This window comes from Pieris rapae, chromosome 21 (genome assembly GCF_905147795.1).
Source record: "Pieris rapae chromosome 21, ilPieRapa1.1, whole genome shotgun sequence".
NCBI lineage: Eukaryota > Metazoa > Arthropoda > Insecta > Lepidoptera > Pieridae > Pieris > Pieris rapae.
This window is the reverse complement of record NC_059529.1, coordinates 7,487,802-7,512,522: the sequence shown is the minus strand read 5'-3', so window position 1 is coordinate 7,512,522 and position 24,721 is coordinate 7,487,802. Positions and strand designations below refer to the sequence as shown.

Sequence of the window (24,721 nt, the reverse complement as noted above, 5' to 3'; positions counted from 1 at the left end):
ATATTCTTTTGAAAGGTTTAAGAAGAAAAGAAAGAAAGAATAACTTTTAAAGTAATGAATATTTATTTAATTTGTAATTAAATTGCTTGTTTATTTTATTATATTCCTGTTTAACATGTTATACATTGTTTATTTTTAATTAATTGAACATTCATATATTCGATACAAGGTTTCTTAAAGATAAATGTTAACTGTATCTACTTATATGGAAATTTTATTCATTTACTTAATTACAATAAAAACATATAATTTACAATGACGTTGTTATAACATAAATTCACTATTTAACAGTTTCCTTAGTTATGCACCAGAACGGGATATATTACTTGGTTTGGATAGATCGAGAGAGGAATTTTTTGAAAGGCTCAAAAAATTCCTGAAGTGAGTACTTCCGAGCCATTTGGAAATGTGAGTGTCCATGGGTAAAAAACATCTTGCCCGTTTGTGACCTATAACATAAAAATCTTTATTTATTTTCTCACAAAAAAAGGAATGTAATGTTATTATTTCTTAAATAGTGTAATGTATGTAATAAAGATTATTACATATTTAATGTGTTGTATATTCGTTAAAACATTCGACAGTAAAGTGTGTGTGAAATCTTATATAATACACACAAAGATATACTATAATAATCTTATATACATATACTATAATAATTTTAATTAATTCATTGCCTTTATATAGATGAATTGGACTCATATTTTTCTTAATAAAATTCTCAGAAGTATTAAATTACAGATATTAACACTCCGAACTGACATTTCACCGGTTTTTTCGACATGCGTTAATGATATTGTTACTTCATTTATTGTTAAAGTATAAATATATCATTGTTCACCAATTTAGAAACTAGAAAGTAAAAACCTTATCAAGATTAATGAAATTCAATATATTTTATCTAGGAAATTATCTATGTATCTTATTGATTTTAGTAATGTCTTGAAAACATGTTTATTATGTTACAATGAGCACCATAAGCTTGCTAAGTACTTTCTTGTATTAAATAAGATAATATTGCCAACACATTAACTGTATCGTCTATATAAAGAAGAATTATTACTTATATTTGTCGTCGAAAGTTTTTAAAGAAACATTTCTCGCGCCGTCCATCAAATTCACCCGCCATTTCTCAATGACAGTTCGCTTAAGAAGGAACTTTTTTAACGCCACAACAAACTTAGGTGTGATCGCGTCTAATGCAGTCAAAATAAGGGAGGGTGATGAATGATACGTATTTGTTTACCACTCGCTTTTAAACGAACGTACAATTTTATCGTTTACAAAATGTTATGGTACAAGTATTGTCCCTAGTTAAACCACAGTTCATATTAAAAGATTTGTGATTGAACAATCTTGGTTCCGAGGTGTGTAGGTAATGAAATCTCAGTAGTCAAGCAATACTTCACAAAGTTTGATCCTTTAAAAGACAAATTATACGTAATTCCTGCATTTTTAAACTCGATACTTAAGTAATTGCTTTAGTTAATACATTTAAAGTCCTAAAAAGCCACGAAATTTTGCGCCATTTCTGCGTGTTTTTTGATAATTTTTAAATGATATCTCCGTACCTATCAAACCAAACCAATTATTTCGCAGCTTACTAAGTGAAATGTTTCGTTAATCAATAAAAAAACTATAAATCACAATAGGCGCACAAAATATATGACTAGGATTTCTCGGAACCACATTTATACAACACCAGCATACCTTCGCTCAAACGTCATTATACAGACTTATGCTATAATATAATATGTTATATATATGTTCCTTTTTTTTGTTACAGGTAATACAGAAAGCTGACATAAGGATAGAAATATATCAATTACAATGCGTTTATTTACGACATTTTTAGATTGACTATCAAACGCTAGATTGAGCAAAAATGTAACCCATGATGACGTGAAAATTTTAAAATTATGCCGTTTATTATTAAAGTAATTAATATTGTTACAAATCTTGGAACACCATCATTTTCTTCTATCCGCGAGTTTCCTACTACTTTCTTCATATTACCAGATGTTAATATTATTATTATTTGAGCTTCAGTAATGGATTCATACAACAATTAATTTACATTTCTTAATATAAGTATTGGTTGTGTTTTTTTATGGCCCCATTTGTGATAAACACTTTCATATTTTTAATTTCTTGGTCTTCAGCAACATTAATTATTTTTCCCCGTTATTAGACGTTATAACTTTGCATTGTCGATATTAAATACTGACCCTAAATCATTAGAATGAATATCGAAAGTATTACAAATTTCTAAGAACCCATTTCATATACATATATTATGTTATAGTATATCGTCACGTTCTGACCAAAACACCGATGATAAGGTCAATGCAATGTCAATATTGGCATGAGTTCTTTTTGTAATACCGGTCGGTTATATCAGCGATGTTATCTTTGGTAAATATCATAAAGTATAGCATGCATTAAGAAGTCTAAATTAGCAATGCGTATGCGCAAGAAGGCCTTTATGAACATTCAAGGTAATAAAGTAAAGAAAATATAGATTCACATTGAAACTATGAAATTTCGTAATTTTGTACATAATTGTGTTTAATTTAAAGACATTTACAAATTTTGATGACTGAATTAATATTATAAAGATATATTTTGATGTATAACATATACATCAAAATATATCTTTATTCGTTCGTCTTCGTTTGTAACGAATATAATACAAAACTAATAGAACGATTTCAAAATAATATTAAAAAATTACCAGACGTGCGATTTCGTGACAGGCCGCCAGTGTTAACTTATAGACAACGATATAATTATAACAATTTAGTTCATAAAAAGATCTTATGAATTCTTTAAAGGCCGGTAACGCATCTGGGCATCACTTACCAGGTGAGCCTCCTACCCATTCGCCCTCCACAAAAAAGCCTATAAAAGTTCAATCTGGTGCGCGCAAACATCTTATATTAACATTTTGTTTCCCTCAAATGGAAATTGGACCAGCTCAAGCCTCAAATTTGATACTTTCCCTCCAAGTTTAAATAAGATTATGCAAAATGAAATACTTGATTATGGAAAATATGAGGGACGAAGTTTAGATACTAAGATTATGTTTTAATTACCGGTTCATGATTTGCGTTACAGAGCAGTTGAGGCGAGGTCAAATCATGGATTTTCTTATCTTGTTGTACGCAATTTACTTGCTCTATAAATCCTCCAACTTCTTTAATTCATGGTATCCTAGTACCTTTACTATAAGTGTGTCGTTATTATCAACACTTTATTTATTTATTTATTTATTTATTTATACTACTTACTTCATTGCTATATTTAATATACTTAATTATACATATAAATAAACAAAAAGTATTGCATAAGTTATTAGGAAATATCTGAAAATATAACTAAAACAATTTCAGAAGTGATTCAGTTATTAGTGATGAACCTGATGATTTGAACTTAGGTTTAAAGTGAAGTTTAAATACAACCTTGAATGGACACAATGTCCCCCAAACAGGTGTGCATTCGGAAAATTCAAGTTTAATGTATTAAACGTTTTATTTCGAAATGGCTACACCTGTGTATGGTCTAAGTTATAAGAATACGTACAAAAAAATAGTAGTAGCAGTTTATACTAGCGCCATCTTTATCCTCAAGTGTTCTTTCTAACTCTTTTGTAGCAGAAACCTACCTAATATATTATGTGAAAACGTATTTTATTTTTGATCTCAAACATGTATAATAAGGACAATGAGAAACTTATGAAAATATGTTAAGTATAGAAAGTATATATACAGGTGTAAAAATTAAATGCAACTTCCTCACAATCTACTTGATTGCCGTATTAAAACATGGGTCCACCAAGCATCTGCGAATTTACACTATAAATACATTTATGAAGAATAAAGAAAAAATAATAGCAAATATTAACACAGAAAGGTTTCAGTTACATCGGTGTTATTAATAATCAGTTTCTTTAAAACATATCTAGTATCATATTTCAAGGCCACTCTAAGCCCGCTTCAGCCTTTACCCTGTTCCCCAAAATGTAACTCTAGCAACTGAGGGCGAGGGTTGAGCCCTCTGAAGGTCCCCAACACCGCTGATCGGGAAATTAAAGTTTCGGTCATTTCGGATTTGCTTATGTTTTATGCAATTTCCCTTTACTCGAACTAGAACTGTGGCTATTATAACTGTTACTTTCGCGTTTAAAACACTTATCACTGCATAGTATAAAACAAAGTCGCTTTCTCTGTCCCTATGTCCCTTTGTATGCTTAAATCTTTGAAACTACGCAACGGATTTTGATGCGGTTTTTTTATAGATACAGTGATTCAAAAGGAAGGTTTATATGTATAATAAATATCCATTATAATAAATAATCCATTAAATAGTAGAGAAGTACAGTTATTTTGGAGGTTTCTAATGTGATGTCGTAAATAATTACATTTTTCCCGCTTATATTGCAAACGCAGGCTGAACCCTACGAGTTTTATCAAAATAATGTACTAAGTATTGTACACATTGAAAAGGTCTACAGAAAAGTCCGTGATGGTAAATGTCTATATGGTATATGTCGCGTATATTCGGTCGGCATATATTCGGATCTTTCCAGCGACGGAAATAACAATACATACATTTTAGCATAGCATTTTTATCAGCTCGATCCCCGACTGTGCCACTAGACTTTCTTTCTATGTGCGCATTTTACATTCGCTGGAACGGTGACGGAAAACTTCTTGAGGAAACTGGCTTGTCTAAGACCTAAATAGTCGAGAGCGTGCGAGACACAGAAGGCTGATGACCTACTTGCCTATTACATTACAAATGATCATGAAACAGAAATCTGAGGCCCAGATGTAAAAAGGTTGTAGCGCCATTGGTATTTTTTGTCCCAGTAAAATAATTTTGAAGTTCAAAAATGTATATGACGAATGTTTTACGACTGCTTTTTTATGAAACCTTCAGTTGTTATTCCCTTTGAAAGATGGCTCCATTCCGTTTCCCGATGCTTACTAAGAGAATATTTAAGTTACACGAAAGTTTTATTATATACAAGTGATCTTGAATAATTTAATTCTTTGACATTATATTTAAATTATGTGATAAGACCTCCAGACTTTAAAGGTCAACAAGTATGTCCATACATTCTAAATACTTTGATAGATCTGGTATTAAGACTTGCGACTCTTATTCCTGTTCTAGATTGTAACTCTGGCTTTGCACCAATGGTCTGTGAAGGAATTATTTATTATTAAAAGGTTTGTTTCTTTGAATGTTTTTTATACAACGTTGGGCAAACGGGCAGGAGGGTCACCTGATTTTAAGTAATACCGCCGCCCATGGACACTCAATGCCAGAGGGCGCGCGAGTGCGTTGCCGGCATGATTGAAATGATTTTTCTCATTATCGTAATCGTTATAACGCAAACAGCCCACCCATTTACATTCAACGGGTATTGAACCCCATATCGGGAAAAAATGTTTGCTCTGTGTCAACAGCAAATGTTACTGATTCTTTAAGCGTAGGCTATATTGATTCGCACAGCAATAACTTGCTGGCTTTACTTCACGATTTTATTTGTTCATTTTTGATAGAGCTTGCATAAGTCTGTTATTACATTTTTGCGTATTAGAGTTTTCCTCTTCGCATTGAGCGATGTTACATCTTCTATGTGCTCTACGGCGTAGAAACTTGGACGCTGACAGAGACTATGTCTAAAAACCTGGAAGTATTTGAGATCTGGGTTTCTCGACGTATGCTTAAAATATCTTGGACCGCGTAAAGATGGACCGGACCGAAAGACGAAGAAGTGTTGGACAGAATGCAGAAAAATAAAGAAGTGTTTATGACGGTTAAGAGAAGGAGTAGAGTGAGTATTTCGTTTCATACAAGGCAAAGAAGCAGGTAGAAGGAGATCTGGCTTGGTTGGAAAACTTGAGACTATGGTTTCGTCAAAGCACCAAGTCATTGTTTAGAAGCGCGCCATTATGATCGCCAACCTTCGCAGGGAGATGGCACTATAAGAAGAAGAATAAAATTCCTTACTAATTTCTAAACTCTCAAAATCATTTAAAATAGTTTGACGATAAAATCGTGTTGCTTTAACTAACTTCTCTGTCTATTTATTTGTCTCAGGCATTATAATCATTGGCCTCTTATGGTCCATTTATGAACTGAAGTATTTCCGAGCCAATTCGACTTAGGGCCCTTCAAAAAAAGAGCATGCAAATTCCTGAAAGGCCGGCAACGCACTTGCGAGCCCTCTGGCAATGTGAGTGTCTGTGGGCAACACATAACAACAGGTGAGCCTGTTTGCCTTCCAATATACAAAAAAATAGCGTTTTGCTTTGAAAAATAACAAATAATACTTTAAATCATTCACGTGTAATATTTCAGCCATATTTCTGTGACAGAAACACTTACACGCAATTAATTAGACAGCTTTTTGTACTAATTGGTCCTTACTTCGAGGTATACACTTCACGACATCAAAAGAGACAATTTAAATATCAAATAAAATATTCTTTTATATTTAACTATTTCGATTTATAATATTTTTCTTTTAGAATTAGCTTTTAATACCAACACATTAATGTACATTATTTACAATATTATTAACCTACATACTTAATAATTAAAAATGTATAAATATAAATTAAAATACTTAGTCCCGTGGCAGTGCCTTTAATGCTGGAATTTCCAGGCTGTATTGCGAGACTTATTCGTTGAGCGAGGAAAGCACCAGATCTGGGGTACCGGTACTGTATGCCAGACGCCAACGAAAATATTTCATTTTATTTTTTTATTACCAATAGCAGACTCGGCCAAGCGTTGCTGTGGCTAAGGTTTTTGTTATATTACATAGTAGTAAATTAATCAAGGGAAACCGTAGGAGAACTTATGTGAAACGTTGGTACCACGACACGGACCTAAACTAAACTACCTTAAACTCAGCGCCATCTGTTAGAATTGTATCAAATAATAAACAAATGTTAATGTTATCGTAATTTTAGTAAGGATGCCTATTTTTTTTGAAAATGAAATATAGCCTATGTCACTCAGGAATGATGTAGCTTTCCAACAGTGAAAGAATTTTTCAAATCTGCCAAGTAGTTTCGGAGCCTATTCAATTCATACAAACAAACAAAAAATCAAACCTTTCCTCTTTATAATATTACTAGCTGACCTGGCAAACGTCGTCTTGCCAAACTACTACCTTTAACTCAGCGCCATCTGTTAGAATTGTATCAAATACTAAACAAATGTTAATGTTATCGTAATTTTAGTAAGGATGCCTATTTTTTTGAAAATGAAATATAGCCTATGTCACTCAGGAATGATGTAGCTTTCCAACAGTGAAAGAATTTTTCAAATCTGCCAAGTAGTTTCGGAGCCTATTCAATTCATACAAACAAACAAACAAAAAATCAAACCTTTCCTCTTTATAATATTAGTATAGATTATTATATAGTATAGATGACACTGACGAAGTTTGTCAACACACGAATATTAAAATGTCTTTAAATGTGTGCCTGCTAGTGTACTGCATCTTATGAGTGTAATTAAATTCTATTTATTTTTAGCACAATTACTTCCACAGAATAATCTTTATACTTGAGAGTTGTTACCTTTAATACGTACTATTTATTTTAACACAACTGAAATTTAGTTTTTCGAATAATGCTGGCACTAAATCCTGGATCTCCAGACTAGAAATCACATATTTAAATGTATATTATCGTCGATTTAAATTTATTGAATATCTTCTTCTTCAGTCGCACTCTTCATTTCTGAAAGTCGTGTTAGCGCCGCACAACTTACTTCACTCTGTCTGTCTTTGGCAAGCCTGTGTCTGGTAATGGTACCTATCAAAGGCCCTTTACTTGATCATTCCAGCGAGTAGGGGATCTGCCTCAAGATCTGGTGCCCTCGACTCTGCCAGTCAGGATCAGTTTTTTCAAACTCTGGATCTCTCTGTCCAAAGAAACTCGGATGCGTTGGTAACAAAGTGTGGAAAGATAATTTTCTACCTGTAACTGTCTTAATTTCCTTTGATACACAACTGAGCGTTTTTAAAAGCAGTTTCTGCTGCGCACCACCACTATGTGGAACCAGCTGCCCACTGGGCCAAACGAATTCGACTAAGGGTTAAAAAGGACGTATCAATTCTTAAAAGGCCAACAACTCGCGAGGCCTCTGGCATTGAAAGTGTTCATGGGCGGTGGTATTACTATCCGATGAACCTCCGCCCGTTTGCCCCCTGTTCTATATAAAAAAGATATCTTGGGAAACCTTCCGGACACTTTTATATTGATTGTTTATAACTGTTTAGAGACTCGTAGCATCTTTAAAGACATCTTTACTAATATGGGATATTAGGAACTATTTACAGCTGAATAGAGTTTATAATGGCGTAGCTCTGTCTAGTTCTTTCCCATTTGAGACCTATTTGGCGCGTCTATTAAATTCAATTGGTCTGCGAGTGGACAGGATGACTCGTATTATGCAATAGTTCGTAATTGTAAGTTTATTGAACTTGAAAAATTGTTGGTATACTTGCCAGGGTCTGCGACCCAAAATTTATTTATTTACTTACAGCCCATGCATGACCAAACTCAGACTTAAAAGTAAAAACAACATACAACAATTATTCACTAAATTGACAGACAAATTTCCAAGTATACTTTCAAATGACAGTAACTACCATACGTTTCCCAAATAGGTTGCTCTCCGGTGAAGTCGAGTCAGTCGCGAAACCTCGATAGTTCTGCGGTTTTGCTTAAATCCATATTTTTTCTGCATATGATTCTAGCCTGCTTAAGAGTCCATATATACATTTGAACGCCTTATGGAGCAAAGTTCTCTACCTCTGTAGTTTTCACTTGCAGCCTTTTTAGCAGAAATATTATAAAAAGTCCGTTTTAATGCTAATTACGCAGCATGCTTTTAAAGTGTTTTTCTGTCTCTGCATTTAATATTTAAAATTTGAAAGAAATTTTCTTCTTGCATAACACCATCCACCGGCCGATCAATGGGTGTCAATAAACATGTATCGTGTGAATCGGACAGACACGTTCTCATAGTTCAATTAATTTATGTCGTGATTTTGTCCACTTTACTAACCACATCAGATGTTTACTTAAATAAGATAGAATGTTTAAATATAAACACACTAATTCCGGTTTCGCCAATATATGCCGCTCATACCCAGGAGGCAGGAATGCTCACCCTATTCCTAATACCGTCTTCGAATTTTGTCAAAGGTTTTTACCTATATGTGTATGTGTGTGTGCATTATACGAATCGTTTTGGCGGGTTCTTGAAATTATGAATGTGTATTTTACATTTTTAACTGTTATAGGATCTATAAATAATCTGAAATTGTTTTTAATTTTGTCAACAAATTTAAAAACAATTTCAGATTATTTCAAATAACAACAAAAAATTCCATTTATAGTTTACAATAACTATTCTATTACGTTAACTATTCCAGTTTACAAATAAATGATAGTGTATGGGTGGCTTTTGTGGCCTAATTGTCATAAAACCAATTTTTTATCTATTCAATATGTTAGATTTTCCTATGTCGTATTAAAAATGGCGTGCAGCTCATGTCACATGAATCACTACCGGGTTTATTGATAAACAATTCAATGATATTTAATACATAGTAATGGTCAAAGGTTATTAATTAAATATATTATCTATCTTATATATTTCTGCGTTATATGTAGGACTTTAATTGCTATATATACCAAAGTAACAAAAATGTATAATATGTCAATTTATGAAAAAGCATTTGTTGTAATATTTAGTCTAATTAATTACTGGTCATGCAATCTTTAAATATATACCAATGGCTTTGCAACTATTTAGTTCTAGGCCTCAGATTTCTGTATCTCTGTACTTCTGGTTTAGTAGGTGATCAACCTACTGTGCCATACACCGTCGTCTTTTTGGGTTTAACTGCCGGTTTTCTCACGATGTCTTCCTTCACCAGCTACTGTTAAATGCCAACATAGGAAGTCCAACCACAGCCGGGGATCGAACCTACGACGTAAATTTATACTAAACATGATAAAACTCAGGGTTCATTAACTATTCTTATCAGTGGTTAACTGCGGTGTCATTTATGTTGTAATTTCAAACGTCAGTAAAATTACAGTAAATTAAAATTCTTTAAGTACTAAAATTACAACAACAAACAAATTACAATTTGACGTGACAACGTCTTATAACTCGATGGAGCCGGCTTCACGCTCGAAAAAACATAACACATGCGGCGTTACCATGCTTTGAGGCGTTCCATTTAAGGCTTGAAGTGCAAAATTGACATAATACATGCGTACAAATAAATGTAACTTGGTATTGTCTTTTATTTACATAACTTTTACACATTTAAAGAAAAACACAAAAAATTGTGAGCAAATTGAAATTGTGAGCAATTTCTGCAAAAACCCTACATCTTTTAGTCGATACCAACTCCGGGGAAATAAATACAGATAACACAACATCTTCTGCAGCTGTAATACTTTTTGACATTTAACACCTTTGTCTTCAGTCACCGTGACCACGCACGCTGTAAAGCACGCGAAACGTCGGTTTAAATTTAAAATTATGTACAAATAATTATAAGTTTAGATACAAATACATAACTATAATCCGTTAAAAAAGTGTTTTTCTTTAAATGTAACTTGATCAATTCAACTGTGATTTCCGTTTACCTCCTCTATATCTATACAAAATATCTATCATACAAATAAAATTAAAATTTTCTTTTAAAAATTGCAACCATTCCACCAGTATTTTCTTATGACGTTATCACTTTCAACTATCCGTTAACCGATTTTTTTAATTATTATTATTACTATAGGTTAAGAAAAACCGTATATTTATGTTGGTAACTTATTGTTAATAATATCAAATAGATAATTGAAAACAGTAATATATATAAATTAAAAGGTCGTATTAAGTTGTGTAAACGAAAACAATGCAATCGAATCGTGATTAATGTGTCTGCTAATAATTGAGTGATTAATCATTTTTATTGTTATCGGCACAGTGACCCTGTAATTCGGGAATGCCGCTAATTGCATGTTATATCACAATGCATATTTGTTTACATAATAGTATGTTTTATTATACAATTAAAAAAAATATTACGTTAGACAACTATTTATAGTGGTACTTATCCAGACAATATTATTTCCTAGAATGTAACAAACTTAAAAAAACACGTTTTGCTTTTTTAAAAACTTATAACTATTGAAGCAGTTGCTACTGTAGTGTAAAACATATTTCATGAATTTTCTTATAATTAAGCTCCTAATCAACTTGTCATAAACTAAATCTATTTTCAAGAAATTAGACGTCGCTACACAATTGAAAATATATGTTAAACACAGAGACTATTAAATGCCACTATATCATGGACATTGTTATTTGAAACATAAATTACTTTCCATACTTCAAGTAAAATTAGTCGTAAATCTGCCTTTTGATCTATGACTCATGCAATGGTCACCTGGAGCGGGTCAACGACCCCGCGGCCATCTAGAAATGTACACGGAATGTCATAATTGCAATTGACAATGGCTACTATTGGTTAAACGCAAATATTTATATACTATGATTATAAAAACCACAGAATAGAGAGAAATTTGTCTTAAACTGAACAAATTAATGTACTTACGTATATTTTTTTGTGCGCAGCGTTGGCGACTCTTCAGCGTGCCACTGTCATTCCTAAGGTCGTATAGATACAGAAAGCTGAGGCCTAGTCCTCAACCTAAAAAAGTTGCAGCGTCACAAATAATAATAATTATTATTTTTATAATATGTATTTTATAAATACATTCTTGTAGTAAAGTCCAGATGCTATCAGTTAAGAGGAAATCGAACCCTTTCACTTTTTTCCGCCGCGCCTTCTTGTGATCGATTATATTAGAGTCGCCATAGTGCATACCCACTAAAACCCCCCAACAACCTCGACAGAACACGATAATGTGCGAAGCCTTGTCCGCATCATGCCACGCCATCAACCGTTGAATTAACAGCCCCCATTTGAGAGTATGGCCCGTACTATGACAAGTTCCTTTTGCCATCAGCCTATTCGCCCTGGTTTTAAGAGCTGGCAGTCAGGTTCAATGTTTGCCCTTCTTTTGGACGCATGAACTCATGTTCCCTCGCTGCAGCCCAGGATTCGCGGTGGAACGACGACGATGTGGTCTCCGAATGACCATTGATAAATCTATTAAATTTTGTTTTATATATCAGATCAGCATGTGCTTTAAAATAAGCTTCAAAATAAATACTTCGATCTGTTAATGCAATTCTATTGTATGTAAATGTTCAGGTTAAGATGTCAAGTTCAAAACGAGATTCACGCTCAAGTTAACTCAACAAGTGTAGCACCTTTGACATAAGGAACACATTGTTTATTGAGACTAGTGAGTAAATACGCCAGTACTTTTTTAAATACATATGCAAAACATATATTTGAAATTCTGGTTTCAGTCCTTTTGAATCGTCAGTAAGATACAATCAAATAAAAAAAACTATTTAATAATATAATTCATATATTGTTACAATGTTGATATATTTAATATAAATATTATATTGAAGTAGACTCTTGCGTCGTGGGGTATAAGCTCGAGCCAGGAAATGCTAACTAAAATGTTGACTATAGCCTAACTTCAGAGTGTCCGTTTTTTGCGACGATGTGGGCGCGCATCATCCCTAACGCGCCAAAACAAGTATAACATCCAATATTGTTTTAATTTTCTTTTTATCTACCTTAATTAATATGTAGGTTACAAATATTGTAATACTTTATATTTGTGTGCTACAAATAAATATTTATTCATTGATTACAATATTTTTTATACTAATGTTTTCAATTAACGAAATAATGAACATGCAATTCACAAATGTTCGTGTTTTTAATTATTTGTGTTATTAATTCTCCCTAACCGGTGTCAAACAATCTTGAAGCTCATTCATTAGATGTGGCACTTGATTGACGACCCTTTGACGTGTATTAATAATCTCGAATTGGTATTTGGTGTATGACGAATACAAACACATAGTACATAAACATAATTTATCAACACAACCTACACATAAGTAAAATTTAGTAACATATATTTTTAAATACTGCATGAAATTTCGCTGCGAAACTTTATCTGATTTTAACAACTAATATTATAAAGAGGAATGATTATTATATTTGTCGAATAAACTTAAAGTCAAACTACTGATATAAAGAAATTATGTTATCATAAGCTATATTACCACTGAGAAACATACCTATGCTATTTTTTTTTTATTATTTAATTTAAAAAGCCAACCGGGCGAACCGTTTAGTTTAAAAAAATAATTAAAAAATACACAATATCGTAATCGCGAATAACGTCCAAGTTTTAATTAACCACACATCAACAAAATAAAATATTTTTTCATAAATATTAATTCCTGTTAAGTTAGAAGAGTGGTCAAATATGACAGGATGTCTTTAAGTATTTTATCATCACCAAAAATTAATGACTATAGATATACCCACACAAGTATGGCTAAGCATCTAAAATCTACTAGCCAAAACCCAGAAAAATGAGTTTATTTTATCAACATATCTATGCGAATCCAATGCCTATAATCATAGGCTATAGAGAACAATCCAAGGGCATCCCAGTGTGGGAAAGAATTACCCTAAGAGGTCAGCTTGCCAAAACCTCAACCATTAACTGGAGACCCAGAACTTTAAAGCAAAATACACATTACTAACTCGTGTGACATTGTTAACGTATTGACAATCACAACCAGATGTCACCTCGTTATAAAGATATTATCGCTGACGGCTGACATTTATTACAAACAATGGAAAAATATGTTTTTCCGACAATAACAACCTCATTACGAATTGTTGAGAAAAATACGTAATAAATAATGTAAAAAGCGACATTAAGACGAAAAACAAAAGTTATACATGTCTTACATTATGGCCTAAAACAGAAGTTGCAAGGGGGGAATATAGCAAAATATATAGCACGGATAATAATTGAGCTGAACTTAGCAGACGCGGCAAAGAGAGCCGGTAGAACTTGGCGACTTGGTAGCCAGGTGAAATACGAGGCTCAAGACGAAACGCGATGGAGACTCACTGTGGACGCCCTATTCCCCACCTAGGGGTTATAGGACATTAACATTAACACATGTGTTTGTTTGAAATAAATAAATAAAAAAACACCGATATTAACTGGACTTAAGATATAGAAAGGACAACGCTATAGCAGGAATTTAAAGATATTTGCTTACATATTTATACGACTAATAAACAGCTGTCAGTTGGAGACCTATGATAATAAATTTGTTATTACTATATTTATATATAATTGTTATATTTTAAAATAAATTTACCTACACATATTTTAACGTTTACATACATAGGTAGTTTTTGTCGCAACTTATTCCACGTGCTGTTATATCGCCATTTAAGATTAAATTATATTATTAGTGTTTTATGTAGATAATTATAAAAATTGGATTTGCACATAGCATATGCCAATGTAGGAATAATTGTTATTAATTACTTAACTGAATGTCAGTGGAACACCGCAATGTTAGTCAATTGTTTCAAAGCATTGACAATCCTAAAACGAAATTAATGGAATACAAAAACACGTGTTTCCAACGATTCCACGTTCACGGAATTTTACGGCTAAATCGATATTCACGGGAACGAAAACCGCTTAAAATGAAAATGGACTTTTAAAAGTTTCCAACTTCGAAAGCTGTTTCGGTTAAATAAAGGGAACATAGGTTTTTGATAGTTTTGATGCAACGATTCTCTTAATTTTTCGATATAAAAAAAATATCTCTTACAATTTAATTTATTGGGAAGAGCGCAACATCTCAAAAAATTTCAAATATTCTAATTATTTCCAGTATCTTCGGAACCTCGTCTAAAGGGACTCCTTTTAATAATATATTTTTGTTTATCACTTAAGGTTCATTATTGTTTTTTGTTATTAATTACTGTTAGCTGTAGGATTACTTTATATACGTTAATTTTACGTATATTGGGTTATATTTATAATATTATAGTTTTTTAATGGTTTTTACTTTAGTGAAACATATTAATATTTTAATTTTACAATACCCGTCCAAGAGATAATCCGAAATTTGTCAGCGGGAAACAGCAAAGCAATGTATGAAAACATAGCTATTTAAATTGTTTAATTTTGTCGAAGTTAAATCTGCTGTCTATTGACCCAGCTCGCAAGTGAATCGCTGGCCTTTTTAAATATTGCTTAGTGTGCAAGCAGATGATCTTCTGCTCCACGCCGTATAATCTTGACTATGTTTTTAATTTTTTTGATGCGAGTGATATAGTTACCCAAATGTATCGGTTCTATTAAAAAAATATGAAACTATGAAATCCCCTTCGTGATTTGTGTACATTAAATTAAAAACGATGCAGCGTTGCATGTTTACTTTTTTAATGGGTTTGCGTAAACACGCTGATAGAGGTATATATTTTATGTCAACTTTTAAAGTTAATATAGTAAAATGTTTCTAGGGAACTAGTAATACTTGATTTGAGAACTGGCAGTAAATGTTAATTCACAATTAAGTAATTTTGACGTTTATAAGTGTACTTGTTTACCTATATGAATAAAGATATTTTTGTTTTATTTTGTTTTGAACAGCAGAAAATGTAAAGAGCAAATTCCTCAGAATTCCTTTTTATCACCTTTTTAACGTTCAAAAGTGCTATTTTAGATGGTCTAATTGGAATTAATGAATTGACTTAACGTGAACATTGAACATCCAGCCGTCACATAAGCCAATGCAAAAGGACCACCTCCATAGTTCAATTATTTATTATAATAGATAATTTTATACGAAATGAATAAATAGAAAATCAAAACCATAAAAAGTGAGCTCTCTGGCATTGCGAATGTCCATGGGCGGCGGTATCACTTAAGACCAGAGGAGCCTCCTGCCTGTTTGCCTCTTGTTGTATAAAAAAAAATTAAAAAACTTGGCTTTGAGCGCTGGCGGTATTACCTCGCCAAATAACTAATTTATTTCTGCTTATAGGACATGCCCAACATAGCACAAATGCTTTAAACAACGAATACATAAAAAAAGTTTGAATACACAAATTTCTTTTTTTTTCAATAGATTGAAAAGTTTATAAGGCAATTTATTTTACAGAATCTATAAGGAATTCACAAAGCGTCTTAATATCAATAAATAATTCACGCTAAGTTATGAAACTTCGCTTTACGCTAACTCAATAAAAATTCGTTCAGCGAAGAAAATATCGAAAACTCTGACACAAGACCAGTGGTACGGTGACTATGAGTTATGTGTAACTGAGTTTCTTCAAAGTGGAGTTTAGAAAATTGTGGTACATATATGCTTGTAGTTTAAAATATAAATAACTATTATGTTTTATAAATTATTACGTTATTTTCATAGATTTTTTTCATTTCATTAATTCACAAACGAAACAAAAAAGAAATTAATTATAAATTAAACTAAAGAATAGCTAATAATAATAGGTCATAACAAATAGTAGAACTTTTCACACCACCGAACGTTTTTTTTTTTTTTTATTAAATTATATTATACCATATTTATTTAGAAACGGATTTTCGAAAGTTCCCCCCTCAAATCCATCGGATCCCTTATAATATCATTCTTAGGATAAAACAAAACTTTCCAACAAAAAAAAAATAGTCATCAAAATCGGTTTATAATTGACAAAATTATCCGTCAACACTGATTTAAAAATATATGGACGAATTAAAAATGCCTTGCTAGTATTCAAGACAATAAAAATATCCCCCAAAACCCCACTTCATGGCCACTCGACACTATTAAGAAAACGGTGAAATATGAAAAAAACTGGAGTTAAGCATGTCGTCGACAGGTAACATGCTGATTGTACTGTCGTCAGCATCCTGTCAACACCGTTAACTGTTGCCCTACATTTGCATTTGTGATTTTTCTTTAAGATAATTTTCATATCACATGTCACGGGCAGTTTTTTTATTTTTATTCTTTATATTTAATTATTACATATGTAGTAAATATAAACACACAAGACTTACTTTTCGTTTTACCTTTCTTTTTAAACTATTAATCACTTAAAGACATCTGGAACATGGTGAAATGATCCTTACGAAAATTTTTAAAACAAAAAACTTGGCGATTAAAAAGAGTTTCAGAGAGTTTATTGACATTCTTCTCGTCCGTTCTACGCCCCTGATTTAAGAACAGAAGCATTTCATATGTATTTCGTTTTGACGTTCACAAGTGTACATTGTGTTACCTAAATGAATAAATGATTTTGAATTTAAATTTCCTTTACTGATTTCATAAATTCATTTGAATGTTACGTATCCCTGAATAACAAATGCTGTATGTACAGTAATCCCCCTGTAGCACGTTTGTTAACGCGTTATAGGAAATCGCGTTGTAGGAGTATTTTCGTAAAGCCGTTTTTTGAACGATTCAAAAACTAAGAACACGAATTTAATAAAATTGTTTAGTTTTATTTTCTAAAAATACATGAAACATGTGCAACTGTACGCAAACTTTAAGTTTAGGACTTGACAAATCATTACTTTTACACTACATAAATATAGCTTAAGAAATCTCCGTGTTATAGAGGGCGAAATACCGCGTTATATGGGGGACGGAATCACATTATACGAAACCGCGTTATAGCGATATTACTATATTTCTAAAATCTAAATAAATTCCAGCAGAGGGCTTAACCCTCTATAAATTAATATGTATTAACAATTCATTTGAGTGCTACACTATCTCTGAGCCACCAATTATTTATTTATTTATATTTTAAAAATGTCCAGCGGAAGCCAAAGAACGGACGCTGTTATTAAATAATATATTTATTTCAATTTAAAATGCATTTTCGATAGGATTTTGCAATTATTTAAATACTTTTCCGATTTATTATACGATTTTGTAATTCGTGTACTAATTGCCTCTTCTGCAGAGCAGATAGAATACTAGTAAGTTGAACATCAATTGGTACCTGAAAGTGTATAAGAAATTTCCATAATTGTGGTCAATTTAGATTCAGATTCGTGTCATGGACTTTCCGCTAGTTAGCGATCGTGATGTGAATGACACCTACCTGTCAATAATGACCGGTTATTTGGCAGAGGATAATTCGCGGTTATTTTAACAGTTAAATCTATAGTCTATCCTAGTTAATGCACATACTAGAAAATTATACACGGAAGGTGTTGGACGCAATTTTAAGAGTATTGCAAAATTTGTTTTAGAGCAGACAATTTTTTATAAAAACGTAATTTTAGAGTAGGCAATTAATAATAATCAGTGGCGCTACAATATCTTTAGGTCTTGGCCTCAGGCTTCTGAATGTGTTTCATGATTATTTTTAAATCTAATAGGCAAGTAAGTGATCATCAAACCTTTGGGTCTAAGACATGTCGGTTTCCTCACGATGTTTTCCTTCACCGTTCAAGCAAATGTTAAATGCACACATAGAAAGTCCATTGGTGCAGAGCCGGGGATCGAACCTACGACCTCAGTACAGTAGTCGCACGCTGAAGCCACTAGGCCAACACTGCTCGTGTTAATACGTAAATAAATAAAACTGAAAAAATATATAAATATAGATGCAGACAAACTTGGGAACAATTCACTAGCCTTGCCTTTAAATTAGGTACTAAAACGTTCTAGGCGCCCTCGTAATTTTCACGCTAGTCTTAATATAAGTTTGGCAGCCGGCTTAGCGGAAATTTACGAGGAAAACTCAGGTTGGACCGCAGACGGCGACTAATTTAACACTATCGACCCATGGGTTAACTGTCATTAAGATAAAGGTGATCTTGGGTATATTGTTTTGGCTTACGATTTTAGACGACCGTAAATCTAAAAAAATGGTTTTAAAGTTATAATTGAGTTAGAGTGTAAGACAAAATGGCGGATCCAGAATGAAAGACTTTTAAATTTCCTAATATAAGTATTAGTTGTGTAGTGTAAAATACTGCTCCATATTTTTCCATTTCTCTTTGTCTTGAGCGACATTTATCCAGTTTCCCGCTTGTTCTATTACGTCATTTGTCCATCTTTTCTTTTGACGTCTTTTACATATATTTTCTTAAAACCTATCGTAAAATACGTCCGTCATAAATTTCTAAGAAACATGACAATTACGAATTACGTCAAAAAGAATGCAGCAAATGGAAACATTTTCACCGACAAAATTATCAAATATCTATCTGTCAATTTGAAGTGACCGTCTATCGCTGTAAATTCAATACTAGTAATTAAAATGGTTTATCGTAAAAATATGTTGCCCTTAAGATTATGTAAATGACCTGTAATATATATATATAATATATATGCCCTAATCTATAAATTCCATAATTCATACTTACAAGATATACACAAACAATTCTACCGTTATAACCTCAAAATTTAAAACATGATTGATGGAGTCTACATTTTGAATGCCTTTATGGAACTTAAAAAGGCACTTGACAGCATCTCACATAAAGAGTACTTTGCGTAACAAAACCTTACGATGTCTTTAGAAGAATAAACATTAGTTTGTGAGACACTTTTAAAACGAACTAAATTATGAACGAGACTACATTTAGGCATTGTTAATATTACTGTAGTATTAAAATAAATATAGTACAGCAGTGCAGAGTTGGTATAGTGCCTTCCGGCTGCAACTCTCATCCCTGATACCGTAGGTTCGATCTCCGGCTGTGCATTGGACTTTCTATACGGTGAGAGAAAACATCCTGAGGAAACCGGCTTGCCTTAGACCAAAAAAAGTCGACGGCCGCGGCGTGTGTCACAGCCGGCTGATCATCTACTTGCCTTTTCGATTGACAAATGATAAAACAGATACAGAAATCTGAGGTCCAGGCCTAAAAAAAGGTTATAGCGCCACTGATTTTTTTTATTAACTATATTTTATCTTGTTAGGAGAATCAGCTGATTTAAAATACTATGTCGAATGATTTTCCCCAAAAATGTCGTTATTGAGAGGTTGCGAATCACGTTCGGGTGCTACGTGACTTCGACTGTCGGTTTTTCTTCATTTTACAACCATTTTCCGCTCTTTACTGAGACATTTTCTGCTTTTACAACTAAACTGAATTTCTTAAATAAATAAACCTAGTAATTTTAACTGCTATTCAATGTATCGTATTATAGGCTATTATATACTAGTGACCCGCCCCAGCTTCGCACGGGTGCAATGCTGATGAAAAGCAGGTTTTTATTATGTATTGTTATTTCCGTCGCTGGAAAGCTCCGATAATATACGCGTTCGATCGCTGCTATATAAGCTTTATGGGCTGTATAGATCTATATTAAATGAACATTGTATTCAAGGTATTTAACCATCAGGCCCTGCCACGTATTCAGCATCAATGCTTCGGAAAACCAATCATTGGACAATCCGTTCAAAAAGCTTGTAATAGCCCAATGTCCGAGCTGATACATAACCCTCACAAAATGGAAAATTACCGAGTCGCAGTAGAATGTGATATCGGGAGTCTTGTTTCGCTATTGGGTGGTATGCACCCGAGGAATGCGTTAGTGGGTATTTCTCACCCGTTTGAGCTGACCAGCAGACTAGTTGTCTAGCATCACTCACATCCCCTTTGGGTTCAGGGAAACGCAGGTACATTCATCGTTTTTCGATATAAAAACATTCTATTTGTAGTATAGTCTTCTCTCTTCTTAAAGGACTTCAGAGAGAAACTTATATGTAAACCATACATATTCAGTGATGTTCATACAAAATTCACTGTATTATACATGTAGCCTGGCCATTACTTATTCATATGCTTAACGATCCCTGAGAAATCGTAAATTCGCCTACAAATGATTTTCCTTGTACATTTGTATAGGTTTTTGTTATCCTTGACGCGGCATATACTTAAAAGAAGTATTAAGAATATCCACAGAGGATAACCTGCATCATGAGTACATCTACACACACTCACAAAACTATATTTAATATTATAGAAAATAAAAGAGTTTACAGTTTTTATGAAAAAGGAGGCTAGCACTAACTTGACACAGATTACAGTACAGTAAAAGCCTGTAATATAATAATTGTAGTACATTAAAAAGTATCTACACTGCGTAGCCATTACGTGTAATGATTTTATCTCAAGACATTATATAATTTGTCAGTAGTGAGTCTATGTAGGTCAGTACGAGATGCGAATTGAAATGAACACTGTTAATAAAACCGCCATTATTGCACAGGCTATGTCAAGATAGGGTTTATGTTTATGTTTTTTAGACTATGTATAGATCAGTGTTTTCCATCATGGGGCCCACGCCCCACGGCAATTTCATTGTTAAGGATGCTTGGTAATTCCATTTGAATTTGTTACAATTATTTGGAATTTGAATTTCAGTTTTTCATTGTTTTGAAAATTTACTTGTCGGGTTTCGTTAACAGTTTCCTAGTAATTTCTTAGTTGCATAATAATTTCTTTTTCAAACCTGTAATTTAAGTAAAAAATTCAATTTTTTTATTTAAAAATAAATGATGTATGTTACATAACAGTTTTAGAAAGGCTAGTGTGGGGCATGAGACAAAAAAGATTCGGAAAAACTAGTAGAGATAATATCAAGAGATGGTTTAAGATAAAATATATCAAAGCACAATTAATTCTGTGATTATATATACAGATTAATACTTGACAATTTACTATTTTTTATGTACTAAAAAGTAACATTATTGTAAGACAAAATTTAAAACTGTCAGAAATGGGTATTGATGTGTAGGCAAAGATGAATTATTAAATAGTAACAAAAAATAATCATTCCTTCCTATTCAGATTTTTCTACAAAGCTAATTTGTTTATTATTAATAGCACTGTTATAGAAAAATCCAAGAAGTATTTACCTCTGATATGGTTAGTTGAGTGTGAACTTCCGTTAGAAATTTTATAATAATAATAATAATTTATTCATTGCACGAATATGGTACAAAATGTCTCCACATATTATTTTGTGGCTATAAAACTAATTGAATACTTGGTTAAAATGTAATAACCATAAAAATTAACCTAAAATGCTTTAAAACAGATGCTCTTAAGCCATGTTATCACATTAAATTATCATTTGCATAATTTATCATCTGTTTTCAAATTATGCTATAAAAAATATGGTCTTCGTCGCGCGCTTACTAATTACATGTCAAATAACTCACACAAATTCTATCCATAGACTAAAAGCACAGAGTCAATTTTCCCTTACACTAGCATAAATGACATCAAGATGTATTATCTATGACACCACTAGCAATAGAGCAATTTAAACCGTACTTTACGGTTATAGAGGCCAGTATTGCATGTTAATAACTCCCGTATGACATCCACTACGTCAAAATCGAGTGTTCCATTTTCAAATTAATTTGGGAGCGTTTTCTAATTGGCGGGACGTGACTCGGCTGTTCTAATCAGCGAATTTCAAATGTCTAAGCTTTGATTGTTTTTCTGTAATCTGTGCTCTGTAGTTTCTGGTTTCCTTTTGTTGTTTATGCCTTTGTTCGGTAATAGTTAATTTAAATAGTTTATACGTAAGTATTGTATACACACACTTATTCATGCACACACTCAGGTGTGATGATAACAGTTCAAAAAAATAAAAAGGTAACGAATTGGTTAAATAATTATATTTTAAGTAATTAAGTTTGTTATGGAAGAGCTGGGAACCCTAACACAGGTATATTTACCTATAAGGGTTCCCAAATCTTACACTATGAAAAGAAAGATATACCAACTTAAAATGAATAAAGACTTTTTTATTATTTTATTTATTTTATTATTATTGTCCTTAAGTGACGTGGCGTCATTTTTCAGAATTAGTTTTAAACGGTACTTTAAAGAATTTTTCACTATACCCTTTTGCTTTTATTGTCTTGATAAAAATTCTAACTATTAGCAATTCATAAGTCTAGACATTCCTGGAAAAATCAGTAGACAATAAGGAAATACCGTAGACAAAGGAAGTCTATTCATGCTTCATTTTGATCTTTGAGAAATTATACAATTCACGACCTAAACAACGCTTTAATGTGGACTTTTCTGATTTTATAAATATTTTGAATTTCTAAAAATTTCCGTATATGACGTATAAATACTTTAAAAATAACTAATATTTAGCTACATACACATGTATCTCAGCCACAGATTATTAATTTGTTGCAAAAAATTAAATTTTTTAAAAAGACTCTCTTTACCTGACCTATTTGTTGCTGTAATGCGCATATTAACTATATAGGGTTATACCTGCATATCCACCACACCTTTAAACGTCAAACGTCATTTGACATGTGACATACGTCAATAATACCGCCGTTTCTTCCTAAGATTACCTAAAGTACTGACAAGGAAAGCGTAAAATATGTTTTAACCTGTGAAAAAAAGACAGTTCTTAGGTAAAACATTACAATTACACTGATATATTTGGTTATGTATAGATGCGCGTATAAGAATATACTGAATCATCTTTATGACGCGTTTCTCATTCAAGTTGGCTTGCTTAGGTAAGATTAAATGTTATGTAAAAGTTAATAGATCGGTAAAAACCTTAATTTATTTTTTATTTGCATATGGGCCTGTTTCACAATGTCCGGATAAGTTCCAAATAAGCTATTTGTTACTTATTGGTATGATAAATAGTATTTTTGCGTTTGACGACTGTCAGATAGCGCTATACGTCATGAAATTCGAAGTTAAAAGAATCTTATTTGGAACTTTTATCTTTAGAATAATTTATGTGTTGCATAGCTATTTGGCACTATATCCATACATTGTGAAACAGGCCCTAAATATTTTAAATATTGAACAACAGACAATTAGTTAAATCCTGGCTTTGACCCAGAACAGATTTTAATGTTTGGTTTTAAAATGGCTGCAATGCAAAGACCAAATAGGCGATTACGTAAATACGCTGATTAAGAAAATACAGTTAATTCACTTACGTACAGAAATTAATTCATAGTTATATTCTTACAGATTGCGTTCATCTCCAACTCTACAAAGACCTAAAAGAGAGACAGAAGAACGGCCAGACGAAGGCGTCGTTATCGCTGCAGCAGTATCTGGGGTTCGAGTCGGGTTTCACACTTGACAAGGAGTCGAACACGCTCGCCATACTTTGTGAGGATGTTGTTCCAGTACTGGCTTTTGATACCAGAGAGATTTTGATACAGTGGAGAGTTAAGGTATATATGTAGTTTTAAAGATATAAAAAGGTATAGCAATGTATGCCATCCCTTTTTATTTTATGTGGTTAATGGGTAAAATATATATAACGGTGCACAAAACACAGAAAATCATAAAAAATATACTAATTATATATATATAATATATAAATATACTAATATATATATATAGTAATATATATATGTATAGCGTTACACTAGTGGATTCAGCGTGCGACTCATCACTGAGATCGTAGGTTCCATCCCCGGCTGTGCACCAATCGACTTTTTTTCTATGTGCGTATTTAACATTTGCTCGAACGGTGATGGAAAACATCGTGAGGAAACCTACTTGTCTTAGACCCAAAAAAAAAAGGCGTCGACGTGTGTCAGGCACTGGAGGCTGATCACCTACTTGCCTATTACATTTAACAGATGATCATGAAACAGATTCAAAAATCTGAGGCCAAGACCTAAAGAGGTACCGCCACT

At 32.5% G+C, this 24,721-nt stretch overlaps 1 protein-coding gene across 1 annotated transcript in view; it reads left to right on the top strand.

Annotated features, from left to right (window-relative positions):
* Positions 1-24,721, top strand: part of LOC110993952 — a 93,052-nt gene that overhangs the window by 43,208 nt on the left and 25,123 nt on the right. The window contains exon 4 of the mRNA XM_022260391.2: positions 24,042-24,250. Coding sequence (XP_022116083.2) covers positions 24,042-24,250 — 209 coding nt within the window. The remainder of the gene's footprint in view (positions 1-24,041; positions 24,251-24,721) is intronic.